The 19,311-nt window shown below is 49.9% G+C and overlaps 7 protein-coding genes across 7 annotated transcripts, besides 4 other annotated features; 5 read left to right on the top strand and 2 right to left on the bottom strand.

Moving 5' to 3' along the window:
* Nucleotides 1–143: part of a mobile genetic element that runs on past the window's edge.
* Nucleotides 137–430: a mobile genetic element.
* Nucleotides 144–382: a mobile genetic element.
* Nucleotides 352–408: a tandem repeat.
* Nucleotides 431–1,426: 996 nt separating the features above from the next.
* EKO05_0009016 (uncharacterized protein) lies at nt 1,427–3,429 on the bottom strand (the record flags this gene model as incomplete). Its single annotated transcript, XM_038942070.1, has 5 exons — nt 1,427–2,142; nt 2,192–2,417; nt 2,471–2,847; nt 2,898–3,192; nt 3,244–3,429. The coding sequence occupies 5 exons, from the start codon at nt 3,427–3,429 to the stop codon at nt 1,427–1,429; spliced, it is 1,800 nt and encodes a 599-aa protein (XP_038795629.1).
* Nucleotides 3,430–6,757: 3,328 nt separating this feature from the next.
* On the bottom strand, nt 6,758–7,553 carry EKO05_0009015 (uncharacterized protein; the record flags this gene model as incomplete). The annotated part of the gene is made up of 4 exons (XM_059637448.1): nt 6,758–6,946; nt 6,999–7,129; nt 7,208–7,310; nt 7,362–7,553. 4 exons carry the CDS (start codon nt 7,551–7,553, stop codon nt 6,758–6,760), a joined length of 615 nt encoding a protein of 204 aa, XP_059493431.1.
* A 74-nt stretch (nt 7,554–7,627) lies between these two features.
* Nucleotides 7,628–8,773, top strand: EKO05_0009014 (uncharacterized protein; the record flags this gene model as incomplete). The annotated part of the gene is made up of 4 exons (XM_059637447.1): nt 7,628–7,819; nt 7,881–7,898; nt 7,946–8,094; nt 8,149–8,773. The coding sequence occupies 4 exons, from the start codon at nt 7,628–7,630 to the stop codon at nt 8,771–8,773; spliced, it is 984 nt and encodes a 327-aa protein (XP_059493430.1).
* A 1,063-nt stretch (nt 8,774–9,836) lies between these two features.
* Nucleotides 9,837–10,602, top strand: EKO05_0009013 (RAS1 protein; the record flags this gene model as incomplete). Its single annotated transcript, XM_038942046.1, has 3 exons — nt 9,837–9,963; nt 10,035–10,310; nt 10,364–10,602. 3 exons carry the CDS (start codon nt 9,837–9,839, stop codon nt 10,600–10,602), a joined length of 642 nt encoding a protein of 213 aa, XP_038795626.1.
* A 3,327-nt stretch (nt 10,603–13,929) lies between these two features.
* On the top strand, nt 13,930–15,236 carry EKO05_0009012 (uncharacterized protein; the record flags this gene model as incomplete). The annotated part of the gene is made up of 3 exons (XM_038942064.2): nt 13,930–14,203; nt 14,253–14,414; nt 14,464–15,236. The coding sequence occupies 3 exons, from the start codon at nt 13,930–13,932 to the stop codon at nt 15,234–15,236; spliced, it is 1,209 nt and encodes a 402-aa protein (XP_038795625.2).
* Nucleotides 15,237–15,282: 46 nt separating this feature from the next.
* Nucleotides 15,283–15,970, top strand: EKO05_0009011 (uncharacterized protein; the record flags this gene model as incomplete). Its single annotated transcript, XM_059637446.1, has 2 exons — nt 15,283–15,344; nt 15,400–15,970. The coding sequence occupies 2 exons, from the start codon at nt 15,283–15,285 to the stop codon at nt 15,968–15,970; spliced, it is 633 nt and encodes a 210-aa protein (XP_059493429.1).
* A 1,447-nt stretch (nt 15,971–17,417) lies between these two features.
* EKO05_0009010 (uncharacterized protein) lies at nt 17,418–18,599 on the top strand (the record flags this gene model as incomplete). Its single annotated transcript, XM_038941879.1, has 2 exons — nt 17,418–17,697; nt 17,755–18,599. 2 exons carry the CDS (start codon nt 17,418–17,420, stop codon nt 18,597–18,599), a joined length of 1,125 nt encoding a protein of 374 aa, XP_038795624.1.
* Nucleotides 18,600–19,311: the final 712 nt, after the last annotated feature.

Below are 19,311 nucleotides of genomic sequence, written 5' to 3'. Positions count from 1 at the left end.
GTCCGGGCTGACTAGCCCCATGGTAGCTCGCCAAGACAGGCAGAGGTACCCCCGGGCCCAGCGCCTAACAATAAGCACCCTCTTGTATTTTATTAGACTAACCCTAGTTACTTGTTAATAAGCACTATATCTCCTTAGTATATAGTTAGTAGGAATATAACCCTTCTAGTTTATATTTAACCTTCTTAATTAAGTTTATCTTTAGAATCTTAACCTGCTCTTAAGCTAGACAGTCTACTCTGTACTACTTATTACACCCTATCTTTACAAGCTTTGCTTAGTTAATAACCCTTACTAATCTAGTAACCGTACTCATCCCTAAGAACTAATAGAATCAGTGCTTACGGTCTTTAAATAAAGTACAACTTTAACAGATGTTAAAGTATAAGTATAGTCTTAGTAAAAGTAAGCTACTTACTTATGTTAGCTACTTACTTATAGTGTACGTTATTAGGATTGTATAGCTAAATAATAGTCATTAACTATTACATTACGATAAGGAACTTATTCAACTTATTAACACTCTATTCTAACTTTCGAGGTATTTTTTCTTCAACGCTACGTCATCATTAGGTAAATTGCTAATGATCTTACCAAATATATGCTCTCGACCCTTACGCAGCTTGGATACAAGGCAGTCACTGTGGGCGAGTGTCTCTACGAACCAGAGGAGGACTGGTATCGCCAATCTGGTGATTTGGCCGACCGTGTGGGCAAATTGTCAGCATCGATCACTTCAACTTCTTCACAGTTAATGGTAATCTACCGCCATCATTGAGGACCTGCTTGTCCACATTACAGATCAGTTCACCTTCTAGCAGCGAAACTTCCACTTCAATGTTGTTTTCCGGCTTGTTTCCGAGTTCCAGCAGCACTTCCGGTGGCGTCGTGCCAGAACAAACAACAGGTTCAGCAAGCAAGGCTTTGCAGAACACAGGACTACTATCCTACCCCTTCTCGGCACTTCTGGTTCTCATCTCTGTCGTAAATCCGCTATGAATGAAGTTCTTGTTGTTTTCGTTGTCATTGTCATCACTTTGTTATGCATTCATGTTGACGTGTTCACAGACACGTTCATCCTAGGTCTATGGAAATGAAATAAGTTGGCTCGTGTGATTACAGTTCTCCCCGCACGATGGAAAGAACGACTCACAGTTGCGAAAATTTGTTGCAATATTTAAGAGCAATATCATCTTGGCGAATTTAGAGCCAGCCATAATCTCAAAGGCAGTCTTGCCTACTTCAAAGCAGAACTCCTACTTCGTGAGCTAACGTAAGAGTAGGCATATGAGAGACACTGCAGAGGAGCACGATAGATTCCTGTCTAGAAAGTCGAATTTGGTGAGTTCGTTTTGTATTCCTCTCCCATGTGTGACTAATGGTAAATCAACGGACTCTGGCTAGTCGCCAACTCGTTCCTTACTGTCTAGACGGCAGCGGCAATATGGCTGTCCAGAAGGGCCCCAATGTCGCCAACAAAGATACTGAGAATGAAGCAAGACCCTCCAAAAGCGATAGAGACCCAATATGGCCATCGATAGGCCAGGGAGAAGGCTTCTTGTGCACTCGCAACGATAAGTCCGTAACTGTTCCTGTTCAAGACCAGAGGATTTGTAGCGAGTATCTCGCGCAGCTGATCGAATTGAGCATTTGCAACAAGTTCTGTGACATGCGCAATAAGCGCCAAACCTTCAGGTTTGAAAGGATTGATGATGGCATTTCCGGCAATAGTCTTGGTAGCAACTATCTCAGTCGCGTAGATGGTGACATTGTGGTAGAAGAGATTGGAGGCGACCGCAAACGTGATAGCACCACCTATGTAACGGAGGCTGAGTGTGATGGCGGTTACTGTGGCAATGAGCTCATCTGGACAGGCGATCTGTGCAATAATGGAGCATGGGATGATCACACCGCCGACGCCGATAGATGCGATGGTGACAAGACCATAAATGGTGTTGAGGTTGTGGGGTGTGGAGACTGACATGGCACCGGTGCCTGCAGTCATCAAGGCCGTGAATAGTAGTAGCAACAAGCGAATGCGACCCTTGGTGATGGGGATGAGGACCAAACAGATTGCTGCACCGACTACGATACCAAATCCGATAGGGAGAGATCGAACACCGACACCGATTGGGTCGTCACCTAAAGTACAATCAGTATATTCTCAATAAAAAGAAACGACTGGACTTACCATATACATTGTAGATTTGAGTAGGCCAGAAAAGGAGCAAAACGAAGAAATTGCCACCGCTGAGCCAAGTAATCAAAAGAATTACAATCATCGTCTTCTTGGCCTTCTTGAACAACGCTCGAGGGACCATGGGATGCGGCGCAAAAAACTCCCATACAAAGAAAGCCGCAATCATGATGATTCCGATGATCAGGGGTATGATATTGTGCACACTTCCCCATACATACTGGAATATGTTAGTCACCACGAAGAGGAAGAAGGGATCCGAAGATGACTCACTTGTGATGCGCCCCATTGCAAACCCATCATGAAACAGGTGATGCCGCCAATACTCTGAACACCACCAATATAGTCAATGCGCTTTAGGACATGAGTTGCAGTGTACTCTGCGGTAAGGCGAGAGGGGTCGTGGTAACAGAAAACGCATAGAAGAAGGCCGATGAAGTTCCAAACGCCGACGAAAATACCGTTGTAGCGCCAGTTGCTCGATTCAGCGATGAGTTGGGCGTACAAAACTGATGGGCAGAAAGGCAGGATGGTCAAGACGACCAGGCCAACATACTTGCCACGATCCTTGACAGGCACGACTTCTGCTGTCCCGGCGAGTGCAATGAGTTCGTTCATACCAGCACCGACACCAGAGAAGACATTGCCAGCTAGATAATGTCAGTGTACTCAATTTTGATAACGGTGTGCAACCACGTACCTATAGCGATGTTCATTGAGTTTGCCGTTGCGGTGATGATAGGCCCCACAATGAGACACACCTGTCCAAAAATCGCGACCTTCTGGCGGCCAAAGAGATCGGATAGTGCACCTACAAATGGACAAAGAGCAGCGTTGGGGATGAGATAGCCGATCACGAACCAGACCCATCTGTCGACACCACCAATATCATTGTAGATGAGAGGCAGGACGGAACCAAACAGGAACAGTGGAATTTGCGAGCCAATCCACAGAAAGGACATGCACAACAGAGTCATGAAAAGCTTTCCATTCATCTATAAGACGTCGATTAGTCAACGTCTTTCATGACTGAATGTCCAACTCACTTTTTCGTGCACAGTTGGCCCTCTGCTGATAGTTGGAGCCAGGTGCAGCTGCTCGCCTTTCTCGACCTCGCTGGGGGGCGTATGGTCCTTCCACTCGCGATGGGAAGCATGATCGCCGGTTTTCTCGATATCGCGGACATTGGTATCGTGAGGGTCATGCCCCGGTGTTTGCATAGCATGGCCCATGGTGATGGAAGCGTCTTCTCAAGCAAGTGAGGCGCGCCTATGTAGTGAAACGTTACGCAGAAGGTTCTACAGACGCAGGCCACTGATCACAAGACTGCGCACGCGTGGTGCAGGTCTTTATCCTCATAGAGGCCTGGTGCTGAGGTACGCTATCGACTGAATACGAAGCTAACGTACAAACAAGCCGCGGCAAGTGGTCACGACGCACGCATTCTGCGCGGAGCCAGTCCCGATGGACATGAGGCGAGAACTACTAACAGCGGTCACACTACCGGTAGGTACACCGAGGTGGAGCGGCGTTTTTTTCAATGCGGGGTCCCCGCACGCAGAATTTAAAAACATGATCGATGAATTGGACCGAAGCCGCGAAACCGGCAGAAGCATGTAATAGGCCTGGCGCCTCGTCCACCTGTACCGCTATGCGTGCACAGAGCGCATGTGTGCATGATGTCAAAGTCGTATGTTCCTGTAATTGAATCGACTCTGCACCGTTCTTTGCCCACAACCAGGTCGTGGAATGGAAGACAGTAATCCATGAAATCACTCGACATATTGCTGATATTCTTCCGAGCAATGTGTACGGTTGTAGTTTCGCAACGTGGCGTGTTGACCGAGGCATCGGAACATCAAAATCGATGGTTATTGGCTAAAGCCGCTGCTCTTTCGCTGCTAGACTAGACGGCAGGAACACTCTAGGGCTTGCGACCGGATTGAGCGCACCGTTTGATGGCGCTCAGGGTGATCTACTGAAACTAGCCCTGACCTGGACATATGGACCGCACTGCATACCAGTACCTAGTGGACGCCATCACCTTTGGGGCCATAGCCGCGAGGCCTTGGTAATCCCCTCCAGGTCTACACTCGCCGTCGCGTTCCAGTAGCCACGTTCATGTAAGTGTGAAGAACAATTTTGATTGTGATCGCCTTTTGCGCGAAAGCATTGTCTCAGCGAGTTCGCGGCAATGGTTATACTCTATCTCGTGGCCCAGGCTACAAATGCTTTCAATGGATACCTGCCACCTTCAGCAGTAGAGTACTCAAGGCCGCATTACCTTGGATTCCATGCAGGTTGTGACGTGGACAATGTATACGAGCCTCGGCAACGAGAAGTTAGGCCAAAATATCGGAACGATATGTTGCGCTAATCTGCTGTACTATTCTCGTGGGCATAACACAGACTCAACGTCATAGAGCTGCAAATCTGGTCACCTGGGCTTGTACGACATAGGCCTGGAGGTCAGAATTGAAATTCCATGTTCTGCTATGAAGCAAAGAAGATCGAAAGTTTCCCTTCGAGAGTCTATGTGAATTTGCAAACGTCGGAAATTTCAAGGCATTAATCTTTTATCAGTGTATCGAGCAGACAGAGGATCGTCAGCACAGGTTATGTAAGTCTCACTATATTCGGACTCAACGGTATCGTCATGTGCAGGTGCGAGCTGCATACAGTGCAAGATGAACCGAAGCCGGCTTGTCACACATTCATATAGCCTTGTCTGATCGACCAAGATGTATCAAGCCATGGAATTAATAGCTACAAATTTGCCAAAATCGTGAAATTTTGGCAGGACAACCGATTTGCTGTGAATTTAGTACCCTCGATAGACACAACTTCGATCGAGCACGGGATTTTGTGACAAGTTGAATTTTATCCAAGGTCTCCTATTTCACTGTGGCGTACAGTTTGCGCAATAAATTTGACATCAACTATAAATGAGGCGTGCACGAGCGTTCTACCTTCTGATGTAAGACCGTAAGTTTGCGACTGTTCTTTGCAGTAGTCCAGGAGTGCAGTCACAGGTGCAGGCACTCTATCACGTACTTTCACTTGATTAATAGTGTGTCCTACTAGTGAGCATAATCTCCTGGAGTCTTTGAAAGTTCATCAGTGGTTTTCTTAGCTGTGGCGTAGAGGCGCACCCACCCGCTAGAAGGCTGTTTTTGATCGCAGCTTACGTGGCATGCCAAATCGAGTCAGCTAAAATGCTGACTGCTGACTAACATGGTGAGGTGGATATCAGGCTGTTCTGGAGACTTCTCCATTGCTTGCTGTGCACGCAGACCATAGGCTAGTCTGTCCCTCAAGTTGAGGGATTGAATACAGATTCGAAAGCTATGCAAAATATGTGACTGTTATATCAAATGAGATTCTGCTCATCTTGACGGCAGACTACGGACATAGGCTTTGCTGATTCGAAGGTGCGAGGTTTAAGTTGTACGCTGACAGTCTGTCTTGCGTCAGGATAAGCCTGCAGCCATTAGAGGTTTACTGTACTATCGTTCCTCCTGCTTCGGCTCAAGCTGACTCATCGACCTTCCCAAATATGTAGCAAAGACTAACCGCGTCTCTCTGATCATATGCTTCTCGGTCTTAATCGTTCTTTTCTCGAATCGTAGAGCTAGGCTCAGGACTACAACGCGGTGACTGATGTCTGTAACAAAGTGGTATGGAGTGGCGTTGAATTCGGAATTTGCAGTCTATTCTTTCCAATACTAATACGACGACTGTGTTGTTAGGATGTAGTGAGACGGGTGCAAACATACAAAGCAACCCTGAGATACCGCGACAATGAGAATAAACTGAGTCCGTCACGAGTCGTTGTAGAACTCAGTACATCTCAGCATATCTGTGCGCTTGCACATCACAACACTCCAATTTCCAGGACAGTGCTTGTAAATATGGGTCCAAATTTTTCATGTCCTCTCGTCGTCTTCACAACATCGCTTATGTGCGCGTATCTGAAGCCTGTCACTGGTCTTGAACCTTACTGCACAAACAGTGCTGCATCACTCCAACAGTCGTTCTCTGGACTCAAAGCATCGTTTTGATTGAGCACACATGAGCCGGGCTGCTGCATTGTAGTTGGGTGACGCAGGACGACGCGCATAAAGGTCGGAGAACTGTCAAGTTAGGACATCAGGATCGCAACCGGAATGATCGCAATCTTGGATATGACAGGCAACAAGAACGGCGACTCCTCGGTGATGAACAGCATGATGATCATCGTGGCAATCTGGAATGGTGCAAGCTTGCGGCACAGTGATTTATTGTCTTTAACGCTATTGAGAAAAATTAGCTTTCGACGATGAACAATGTGGATGTTGTTGCATACAGAGCCTGAGAGCTGGCTATATGGTACTCAAAAGGGACGCAAGACAATCAGGTGTTGCCTGCGATCGTAATGCGTGTATGACGCTTGAATGCCCTTTCGTGTATTGCCATAATATCGGGATTTGTGCTATGCGTTTATGTTGTAGCGCTATCGCTCGGCGGTCTGCGTTTAGCTGTCTGTCTCATTTCTCGTTACCAGCCCTCATCCTTTGCCAGCTATGACTCCTTCAATTTATCCTCGATGTCGTCCAGGTCCTCAGCGTTGTCAATTTCAATGATTCGGTTGACCTCTGCTGTGTTCCTCATCAATTCCTTTGCGCCGGCGTACAACATCTTGACCTCGCTGTTGCAAGTGATTGGTAGGTAGTATAGCATGACGTAGGGAACCGACAAGCGGCCGGAATCCTGCGCGTGTCAGCGACCATACCTGCTCATGCGAACAGCTCGCGGAACATACGAGTGTGAGAGGGTAACTTAGCAGCACAAAGCGTGGTGCATGATCAGGCAGTTCGTCCGCCACGGATCCTACGTCTGTGTACACCTCATCGTCGACAGGCCTGACCTCCAGTGTCTTCTTATCGATCTCGTCTGAACGGTGCCGGCATCAGCCTTGCTCTGGGTTTGAGTGGTGGGCGCATAGCGGCTAGGAACGCGAGAGGATCATACAGATGACAGCCTGAGGATCTTTGGCGCGTGATGTGCCCAGTCTGAATTTACGTAGCTTCGTCTTCGTCTCGTCTGAGAAGGTGTAAAGCCGCGACTCGGACGCCTGGGGCTCGTATCAGTGCATAGGTGCGACAGGGGACGACATAAGACCTGCCATGGTGTTGGGTATCTTAAGATCTGGCACTTGGAGACCCAAGCAACTGGGAAGATTTGCGGTAGCGTTTCGCGTGCGGATGTAGTGGTGTAAGGCTGATGAAGCTTGACGATGTTTTGGCGTAAAGGTGGGGTACCCGGGGACGTGAGGAAACGCGCTAGTGACATGTACTGTGCCGGCACTCATGTCCATCTCCTTTCTGCAAACCCTCCTTCCCAATTAATCGGCTACCTTTTGGGACCGACATCATTTCTCCTGATAGTCTCATGTTCAGCAGGATCAACCAGGTCGTTCGACACTTATCACGTCCGGTACCGAATTTCGCACACTCGTTGGCGGCGAGAGCTGAAGCTTCATCGATCACGTCATCGATCATGGCGGGCGCAACCCAGCAGCAAAAAAGTCTGATCCACACGGCCGCCTGTTTAATCATAGGCGATGAGGTGCTTGGAGGCAAGGTAGGCTATCAAGAGGTTGTTCAGACTTAATAAGCTATAGCTGCTGATACGCACACAACAGACAGTAGATACCAACTCAGTTAGCCACTGCATGTTTGAAGACTGAGCATCATTTGACTTTCATAGGCATACTTCGCCAAGTGGTGTTTCTCATTGGGCATCAATCTCCGTCGTGTAGAGGTCATCGCCGACGATGAGGGCGAGATCATTGAAGCCGTAAAGCGCATGTCCAACAACTATGACTTTGTCGTCACTAGTGGAGGCATCGGCCCAACGTATGTCCTCTGAGAAAGATTGTACTAGATGCACATACTAATACAGTAACACAGGCACGACGACATTACCTACCAGTCCATAGCCAAGGCCTTTAGCCTGCCCTTGAAGTTGCACGATGCGGCTTACGAGCGTATGAAACGCCTCTCGAAGCCACACAAGTCGCAACCAAACTTTGATTGGAACGTACCTTCAGCCGCACTTACGGCCAAAAAACGCATGGTGGAGCTGCCCCTTGACGATGCGATCCCAGATCAAGATCAAGTCATCTTTGTCAATGAGACATTATGGGTCCCCGTCAGCTGTGTGAACGGAAACGTTCACATTCTGCCCGGCGTACCTAGGTTGTTCGAAGCTATGATCGATGGGATGAGGCCTCGTGTTTTACCGCGCTTGACAGATCCAGAAGGCAAGGGCGTGCTGCGTATTCTCATCTCAACACCTCTGGCCGAAAGCGCTATCGCTGGGTACCTAACAGAGTTGGCAGCCAAGACAGAGCCAAAAGGCGTCAAGGTGGGCAGCTATCCCCGATGGGGCAAGGATCACAACACGGTGACACTCGTTGGTCGCGATGTGGAGTTCATGGAGAGCTTGGTCCCAGAGGTTGAGGAGAACGTACACGGCAAGCGTGTGGAGATTGAGGGCCAGGACGATGGAAATACTTCAGACAAGGACACTTAGCGAGCGAGCGAGGCCTAGGAGGTAATTGCATGTGTAAATGGGTCTCTGAGTGTACGTAACATGACATGTCGTTGATTTTAAATTGGGTGAACCAAGCGGAGTGCCTCGTAGAAATGTCGGTTGTTTGTTCTTGGATTCAGGGGTTAGGCTTCTCGAAGCCTGCAGCAGGTGAGCCGCGTCCCACCCCGCTAGAGCGGTGCCGAGGCCAACGGGTCTCAAACCCTGATAACACCATCTTGGATGTGCGATAGAAGTGGTATGATGTGCGAAGAGATTGCTTCCTTAATTTCCAGTCGCGCTTGCCAGTCACCGACAGTTACAACGGGAAGCACTGTCGAAGGTCCTGCCCAACCACGACATTGATATTGTTTTCTTTTTTTTGGCAAGCTCGCCGCGGCTCTCGTACGCGCCGCCGCATTGGAACAGGCAGGATACGCAGCACGGTGCGATCTAGAGGCTCACGACGTCGTGCATAGCAGCGAGTACTCGAGCCACGACCGTCATGTCTGTGCTGCTGGAGAAAGCACTGATCACAGTAGAGACGCATTTCAGAACCGCCGCTTTAACCGCTGTTGTGTAAGCGGTGGCTGCCTGCCCCCAGGGTCGACCAGGCTGCACGATGGTGGTGCAACACGTCTGCTGGGTGCGCTGCCAGCTGTGCCAATTGTGTTTGTGTCATCGCAAGACATGTGCCGGCGAGCGTGGCTTGCAGCACCTGCGCCTAACTGGTGTGGAGAGCTCTGTCTCGATGGCCCGCTGCTCGTTGGGCGGTGCTTGGGCCCAGCGCTAAGCAACGCTAGTCGCAGATGGGCTAAGCGGTCTTCTGCTCAAGCCGAACTATCGAGCGCTGCCCGTCCTCTCTACGACTGCGACTCTATTCCCCTGGTTGACAGCACATCTCCGCCGTCTCTGTGCCTGCAAGTTCATCAAGAGCGCGCCATCCACAGTTCTCGTCGCGTCTGTCAGCTCTGCGCGTGCCTCTATCCTCCCTTGGTGTTCCCAGCCGCCTCCTCTTTTCGAACCCCAGCCCTTCCAACACAACATCATCCACGACAACACCGCAATGGCATCCAAATTTCTCCGAGAGTACAAACTGGTGGTCGTCGGCGGCGGTGGCGTGGGCAAGAGTTGCTTGACTATCCAGCTCATCCAGTCGCATTTCGTCGACGAGTACGATCCAACGATCGAAGGTACGTTGGTGTGAGCTTCACGCAGCGAGTTTTGTAGCAGGGCGTTGCGGACATGGACTAATTTTCCGCAGACTCGTACCGTAAGCAATGTGTCATCGACGACGAGGTTGCGCTCCTTGATGTACTCGATACGGCTGGCCAGGAAGAGTACTCTGCGATGCGCGAGCAGTACATGAGGACTGGCGAAGGGTTCCTGCTTGTTTACTCCATAACCGACAGGCAGAGCTTCGAGGAGATCATGACTTTCCAGCAACAGATCCTACGCGTGAAGGACAAAGACTACTTCCCCATGATTGTTGTTGGAAACAAGTGCGATCTTGACGGCGAAAGGCAGGTGTCGACACAAGGTAAGCCATGTTCCACTCTGCACTCCACTGTCTCTTGCTAACCCTCTCTCCAGAGGGCCAGAACTTGGCACGGCAGTTTGGCTGCAAGTTCATCGAAACCTCGGCGAAATCACGCATCAACGTCGACAACGCATTTTACGACATTGTACGAGAGATTCGCAGATACAACAAGGAGATGTCGTCATACACAGGTGCGCCATCTGGTGCACAGGGCCAGAACGGCATTGCCAAGATGGGCGTCGAGGACGACTCGGAGAAGAAGGGCGGCTGCTGCGGATGCACAGTAATGTAAAGAGCCGGAGACACCGCTGTTGTTGCGCACGATACGAAGAGAGTAGAAAGATACCTGCCCACCGTTGGGCACCTCCACCATGCCCTATAGCCGGTGCCCTCGAGGCTTCCAGTGGGGAAACGCGATACCATTAGCACGTACTGCCATTTAAACTTCACGGTTGAGCCCCGCGCTCCAACTGTGCTTCTTTTCGACACTTTCTTTTTGGGTTCGCTCTTAGGCTCGGTGTTGATCAACGGTTTGATGCTGGCGCTCTCGCTTTTGGTACGGCAGCGCCTGCGATATCGAGACACATTGCTTCTTTATGGTATGTCAGTACACCTTATACACCTCTATTTCTTTGCTCAGCTATTCGAGGATGTCATGCTAGGTATGATGCGCCATGCATCTCGGAACCATCTGCAAAAGATGTCATTATCTTGGTTCTCTTTTCTTCGCTCAATTTATCTTATCAGCATTTTAACTTCTATGAACATAATTCATCTCAACTATCATGATGTCTGGTCCGCTCGACTCATTCCTGGTCTTGAATTAACTTTGCGCTGTGGAGCATGGCAGCACGAAGTAAACCTCAACCAAAGGACTTTGAGACCAATCTACAACACTCCCTTCTTCATTTTGGCAACAGCACCACCACCCGAGCAGCCATGGCGATTGTCAGAGCTAGGCCTACCTTGGGCTGCTCATCTCAAATACACCGAGCACTACGATTGGAGGAAATCATGCATGACCGCTTCCGAAACCATATCCGGTGAAACTGAAAGGAGTGGGTTGGGTTGAGTTTAAGTCGAGTCCACAATCAAAAGAAAGATGGCGACGAAGTTGATATGGCTATCGTCGTGAAACGTTGGAGTAGGCAAATGATTGCTGCAAAGCTGGCTTGCGGACAATATCCGCATTAGGATGTGGGGAAGAGTTACGATGCGGCGAAAGCTGGCGGCTCGCTACTGTCAAGCTTCGTCCAATTGCGAGAAGGCACACAACAACACCAATTGTAGAGCTGGGTCTTCGGCCTTTCACATTCAGGAGTGCTGGAAAGTGCCGCATAGATACACCACCGATTAACTTTAGCAGCATACGACGGCCTTCTCTGAACGCCCTTTACGTTCAACACTCCTGCCTCGGCCTTAGCAATTCTGGGTTTTGAATGCTATACCTTCAGAATGGCACGTGCAGAACGAAGCTTGTGTGTACCCATCAGTGGTGAGTGCGCATGGCGCAATCATGGCAGTCGAGCTGTGCCGAGCTATGAACCGTGCGTGCATGGCATATCGACTTCGCTGACTATGTACCAATCAAGTGTTCATGCGACGGGCGATCCTTACAACATACGATAATGTCGCAAAGCACACTTGCTTTACAATGCTCGGACAGCAAAGGTCAGTCGAGTGTGTTCGCTATACACTTGCCTACCCCATCCGTGCGCCTTCCGCATGTGGAGCGTTTGATCGACCGAACCGCAACTTCACGATGCATGAACCTTGCCATTCATTTTACGTCATGCAAAGTTCCGGAAAATCGCTCTACCGACGTGTCGTTAAAGTACGCAGATTTGCGTACCACGAAAAATATGGTAAGCACCATATGAACAAGTAGGTTCTATGCGCATAGAGCACAAATCTCAGAATATGGCATAATGCGTTCGAGTTGCGCCTTGAGCACTCTCTCTACCGGTAATGCGCATCAGAAAACATGACTGATGAGCGGGTATGGAGTCCTTCCGTCGGTGTTAGATTGACAGCGGTGCAGTTGTGAACTGTCCAGGCGCTCGCATGCTGATAGGAAGGCGCCGTTTTACAGATCTCGGTAATCTTCGACGTTCTGTGGGCCGGGACTGATCTCGCAATGACCAGTGAGCTATCTGTGGAGTCTGCTACGACGATGTTCTGTTAGGGAGAAGATGTGCCGTTTAATCGTCTATGTCAATACGTTGCAGTAACACAGGTTAAGAAGCGCATGGCTTCTCGATTACATGTGAGTGCATACTACCTTTCCTCCATTCCAGAAGCATAATGCACGTAGTAGATTGGAGTTGCCCCTGCAACTCGGGGATACGCTGAATCCGCTGTCATTTGCAATCGATGAAGTAGTGAGTTCAAGCGACCTGACAGAGAGACACCAATCTGGATGTACGTTCTACTACGATTGGGTTGCCGTTGCTGGTCCAGCCACCTGAACATCAGTGGGTGCAGGTAGGGCGACCAATGCACGTGTTTAAGATAGTGACGGCTATATTTGAGAATGCGTGGTTCACGCGATTGTGCTGTCGCCTTTGACAAGTACTCATTGGTTTTTTGAGAAGCTGAATACTCTAATGCCCGTCAGTGGAACCTTTGTGATATGACAAGGTACCAAAGGCGATAGTCCAGCACTGAGGTGTATTGTATAACTGAAAAACCCACAAAGCTAAACATGTCATCCAGTAGGTCTGCATTCACTGCTCTATTATCAATATTTGGATTGCCTACGGTTGTGCAATGACTTTGTGCTACGCGGGTTCTGGTCTGGACTTCGGCAGACGGTGTAGGGTCAGCAGCAAGAACAGTTCCAAAATGCCGATGCAGAACTCCCTGTAGATATAGCAACTGCTTTCGATAAATCCAAGAACAAGACATTGTTATTTCGTCCTCTTCTTTCATCCAGTAGGATTCGTCACGTGCTCGCTTCTTGTTTATCCTGTCGCAACATCGCCTTTAAAATCTACCCTCGCAGACCGACACGAGCCGTTGCTATGCAATATGCAACGCCTGCAGAGATGTGATGATACTTTTAGTGGCAATCTGCCAGCGTGGCGGGCATGTCGAGCGGTGCCTGTCCTCCGTCTTGTCAAAACCTTCAGCAGGCTTGATCAGGAAGGTGTCGAGCTTTCGCAAGACGTGATGCTGTCAGACCATTACCAAAGCAGAGCTGGCATTTATCATAGCCTCGCACTGGGTACCACCATAGTTCAATCACATATGATGCTTATTGGCTATGTTATCTGCTCTCTTCTTGGCTGAACACGGCGTCCTTGGCAGTGCAATCATTTGCAGACTGGAGTATCTGGTATCACTTGGCGCCAACATTGACTGTGTATGGATTTTCCTGCAAAAACTACTGCATATGACAGGGAGTGCTGCGGTCGCGTATGTAGGACAATGTTCTGTTCGTGCATGTACGCGGCAATCATTGGCGCCGAGGAGAGCGTGACGACCGTGTATTCAAACTCGTATCATTCGTTTAACTCAATAAGGCAGCTCCAAGATGCACATCCAGTCCTTCTGGATATAAATCTCAGCTCGCTGATCCTGGCTCAACTAACACTCTGTTCGATCTGCAGCTTTCACAATGTCGTCAGGCGCAGCTCTCGATGTTGTAGACGCAGCAATCGCAGACTTCCCAGGGGTAGCTAAGGGGATGAAGGGCGAAGTTACTGTCGAAAAGCAAGAGCCATACGGTTCGGCATCTGAGGAGCTAATTGGACCAAACGGCGAGCAATACCCGTCAAGCGAAGACTGGTCGACTCTGCGACGCGTCTATGGCAAAGTCAACTGGATGATTTATGTCATTGGCATAGTCGAAATGTGTGAGAGGTTTGCCTACTATGGAACCACAGCTGTTTGTATGTATACATCTCTAGGAGCCTTGAAAACAAGCGCTGACTGCACCAGTTGTCAATTTCATCCAGCAACCCCTTCCTACCGAAGGACCTTTTCCTTCAGCTGGTGCTGCAGGCACAAATGGCCAGGCTGGTGCGCTAGACATGGGCCAGCAGGCTTCCACTGGACTTGTTCAATTCAACCAGTTCTTCTCCTATGTCATGCCCATGGTCGGTAGGTGGAAGAAAACTCCCGTCAGCGTCCGCATCACTGACGTACTCAGGTGGCTGGCTTGCAGACGAATACTGGGGCAAGTTCAAGACTATCTATGTGGCCATTGGGCTAGCTACCATTGGCCACATTCTGATCATCGTTGCTGCCATTCCTCAAGTCATCGCTACTCCAAACGGGGCGCTAGCTGCGTTTATCCTAGGGCTGCTTTTGTTTGGCAGTGGAGTCGGCTTCTTCAAGTGCTGCATCTCTCCCCTTGTGGCTGAGCAATATGAGCACAGTCACCCAAGGGCCTACCTTCGCACCGAACCAAGCGGGGAGCGCGTCATTGTCGATCCTGGGATCACCATTTCGCGTGTTTACATGCGATACTATCTACTCATTAACATAGGCGCCCTTACTGGTCAAATCTCTATGGTCTATGCTGAGAAGTACGTTGGCTTTTGGCTATCTTACTTGTTGCCTACCATACTCTTTGTCTTCTGCCCTCTGCTCATGATGGGGCTAAGCAAGCACTACGTCAAGAAGCCCCCACAGGGAGATGTGCTAGTCAAGTCAGCAAAGCTATACGGCTTCGCAATGCGTGGAAGGTGGTCACTGAACCCTGTTCGGACTTGGAAGAACCTTTCGTCTCCTAACCTGTGGGATGGCGCTAAGCCGAGTAGCCTTGCGACTAAACCCAACTGGATGACCTTCGATGACGCCTGGGTCGATGAGGTGCGACGTGGGATCAAAGCATGCCAGGTTTTCCTTTGGCTGCCAATCTTCTGGCTCCCCTATGGTCAGGTCAGTCGCAGGCTTCAATTACGAGCAACTAGTAGCTGATTCAGATGTGCAGATGACGACCAATCTTGTTTCACAAGCGGCTACTATGGAGCTGAATGGTATTCCTAATGATGTTGTTCACAACTTGAACCCCTTCACGCTCATCATGTAAGTGTGCAATGCAGGTTTTCGACAGGGAAAGGCCAGCTGACCCTGAACCTAGTTTCATTCCTATATTTGACAAGTTTCTATACCCGCAGCTTGCACGCTCAGGTTTCAACTTCACTCCTCTCAAGAAGATACAGGCTGGTTTCGTATGTGCGATGCTCAGCATGATAGTCGCGGCGCTCATCCAGCACTTTATCTACCAAGAGTCGCCATGTGGTAAGTATGCAAGCGATTGTGAGGATCCGCCGAACCTCACTGTATGGGCGCAGACGCCCGCATACTTGCTCATTGCCTTTTCCGAGATCTTTGCATCGATAACAGGTCTGGAGTACGCTTATACGAAAGCGCCAAAGAACATGCGATCGTTGGTTACTGGTGTATTTTGGTTCACGCATGCGTTTTCGTCTGCAATTGCCCAGGCCTTTGTTCCTTTGGCGACGGACCCATTATTGGTATGGCTGTACGTCACTATCGCTATTCTGACTCTCTTTGGGTGGCTTGCGTTCTGGTGGACCTTTAGGGCTCTTGATAAAGAGAATGACACTCTTGATAAGCTTCCAGAGGGGGGCTTCCTTTCCAACTCGGAGGCGTTGGCAGCGAAGACTGCTTCTGCAGAGAGGGCTTAGGCTTGTGCAACGACCGTCTGTTAGACGTCGATATACGACGTAGCGATGGGCCTTCTGTACACGTTCACGAAGATGCCGCCCAACCTCAATACAACAGGCAGATTCTGTGTTGCGAATGCAACTCAAGATCGTGCGCCTACAAGTCGAAGCAGGGAGAACGGGAGTAGAACTGTAGCTAGAGCAAGCTGTGATGATTTCGCTGACAAGAAGCAAAGCTTATGTACGTGTTAAATAGGCAAGCTCTCACGGAACGACGGCAGCTGCAATTGTTGTTTCAGCCTGTGTTAGTGCGTCCCACACATATATAACCGCCACTTCTCCAGCCCCTTCTTGAAGCCACACCTCCTCATTCACCAAGGGACGTGATGTTCGTCTTTGCACGCCACGCGAGCGTCTCTCTTTCGAACCATGGGTGACCAGAAATATAGCTCTCTTGCGCCCAAGTACGGAAGAAGTTGAAGGAGAGCTGCTTGGAGTACTGAAACCTATCACGTCGACTGTTCGCCACGACGACTTGGAGGGGCCCTTATGCCCGCATCAGCTTCTACGGCGACGACTTCCCGGTGTAACCATTTGGACTCAGAGTCTTGTTATCAGTGACGAGGATAAGAGATAGAAGACAGGAACATGCCTGGCAACTCGGTCGACATGCCCCTTGGGCATTGTAGTCCGTAAGCGCTGGTGTGTCTAGATGCGTTGATTTCCGTTGGTGCCAATTTCTCAATGCAGCGTACACCGAGAAGGATTGCTCAGTCCCAGATCCTGCAGAGAGTCATGTCTGGAGCTCGATCGGGACCGTTGAGTCTATACATTGCATGCAGTTTCAAGACATTTGCTTAGGAACACCGCACAGCTCTAGTTTAAACCGCGCTCGTTAGAGGTCATACGAACAACAGCTTTTGCTCATCCATGGAACCTCACGATATCTCTCACGGTCGTTTATTGGTGGATCTCACAAGGCAGCTATCTGAAACGCCAAGTTTGCAGGCAAACATTGCCAAGCAGAACATCCCGCCAGCTCCACTCTGTGCATACCTCAGAAACGGAGACAGCCCTGCCGCGAACGCCTCGCTCAACGGTGGAAAATGCTGCTTGGCATCTTGGCCTGTCGGTTTATGGGTAAGTGGAGCAGATCTATGATTGCATGTGTTCCTTTTGCGCATACGCAGGCACTCGCCTGCATCTTGCCATGACCCTCGTGCAATTTTGCGTTTCGTATGCAATTAGGCGGCACAGCTACAGAGTTTGGCAAGATCATCGTAGAAGCACATGTGCATATAAGGGGAGTTGGAAAAGCCTTTCTTCTAGATTCAAGTTCATTCACTCTTTCTCAGCATCAGCCGTTCACTTTACTACGATCCAGGAGATCTAGTTGTCGTTCTTTCGTCAGACAAATAGCTGCCATCGCTCTGCACCTTGAAATTTTTGCCTTGTTTCCACAGCAAAGATGAAGTTCTCTCAGATCCAGCTTGCGGCACTCGTGGCCAGCATTGCCTCTGCGCAAACCCTCAACATCCCAACTCGTGTTGGCGAGATCACCTCGCTTCCTTCGCCCAGCACCATCACCGGCAGCGAGGACTACGGCAACAAGGAGTTCGACAGGGGCCAGCCGTGTGATTCGGATGAAGACACCGGCAGTGACAACGCTGTCTTCGTTCTCGAGGATGGTGCTAGCCTGTCCAACGTCATCATTGGTGCTGATGCCCTGGAGGGCGTTCACTGTCTTGGTAAGATTATTCCCGTGATTACATGTTATGCACGATCCTAACATATCAACTTTCAAGGTGCTTGCACGTTGACCAATGTCTGGTTCCGCGACGTCTGCGAGGATGCCATCTCCGTCCTCGGTACGGGTGACGCTACCATCATCGGCGGCGGTGCTCAAGAGGCCAAGGACAAGGTCGTCCAGCACAACGGCGCGGGAACGGTCACTATCAAGGACTTCACAGTCGTCAACGCTGGCAAGCTCTACCGCAGCTGCGGTGACTGCACCAACAACGAGTCCAAGTCTCCTCGCAAGGTGATTGTCGAGAACATCCGCGCTTTCGGCATGACCTCTGACCTCATCGGCATCAACTCCAACTTTGGTGACGAGGCAACCATCAGCGGATCTTGCGGCGAGACTAAGAACGTATGCCAGGAGTACAAGGGTGTCAACAAGGGCAGCGGTTCTAGCTCCAAGGTTGACACCAAGACGAGCTGCAAGGGTGCTCAGGGTACGCTCGAGACTCTGCCTGCGTGCGGTGCAGACGACGAGCTCCCGGAGCCCGAGGTTCCTTCTGGGACCGCTTCCGAGGCCGTCCCTTCTGCGAGTGCGACACCTACCGATACCGAGGTCCCTGAGGAGACCACCACCCCCACCCCCACCGAGGCTGAGGAGGCGCCCGAGGAGACCGAGGTCGAGGAAGAGGGAGAGGAAGAGGAGGCGCCTATCACCACCGCGGCACCTGCTCCCTCTACGCTGTTGACGCTGACCAAGACTTCCGAGGCGTCGACACCCACTGAGGGCTCGTCTGGCGGCAGCGTTGCGCGCTGGGGACAATGCGGAGGTCAGGGCTACACGGGCCCTACTGCTTGCGCCGCCGGCGAATGCACGGTCCAGAATCCCTTTTACTCGCAGTGCTTGTAGAGTGACTGGGGTGGTGGAGTGGAGAACTCGACGATGCCTTGATTTTTTGCATCACTGTTTGTGCTGTGTATTGAATAACAATGCTTAAATTCTTGTACAACCATTGCATGTCTATGTATTTAATAACAACATTTTGATTCTCATATAAATACTTAGGGTGTATATATAATTGATGATAATGACTGGCTTTCTTTCATCATTATTCAGTTTATATATTTGACAATAATACTTTGCTTATTGTAGAAACCTGCAAGGTACATGTACTTGATAGATATGCTTGAATTTTTGTACAACAGTTTGGGGTGTATGTGTTATTTAGCATCATGAAAGCGCGCTGTTGAAAACGCGAGATTCTCCGTGCGTGATATGAGTGACGGCTGATCAATTCGCGATTTCCAACATGTTATGCAGTGGGGGGCATGGATCGAGGAGAAGTGACAATTGTATGTGGGCGAGTAGGTAAATCAGGATACGGCAAACACCATTTGAAAAGTCCTAACTTGGACAGTAGAACCAGGGTCTCACTGGCTGATGGCGTGCAGTCGTGATGCAGGTGATGGTGGACACTGTGCTTGTGTGGCGGCGGACTTGGCAGCAGCGAGAGGAACTACGTAGGACACGTTCTCATATCTGGCGCGGTGATGGAAGGTGTGCATCTGGGCGATGACGTATGTATATGTCGAGGTAGGTGGCTTTGTTGTCCGAGAATAAG

The sequence above is a fragment of the Ascochyta rabiei genome, chromosome 16 (assembly GCF_004011695.2).
Source record: "Ascochyta rabiei chromosome 16, complete sequence".
NCBI classification, from domain to species: Eukaryota; Fungi; Ascomycota; class Dothideomycetes; order Pleosporales; family Didymellaceae; genus Ascochyta; species Ascochyta rabiei.
The sequence above is the reverse complement of the archived record's forward strand: the minus strand, read 5'-3'. Positions and strand labels throughout refer to the sequence as shown.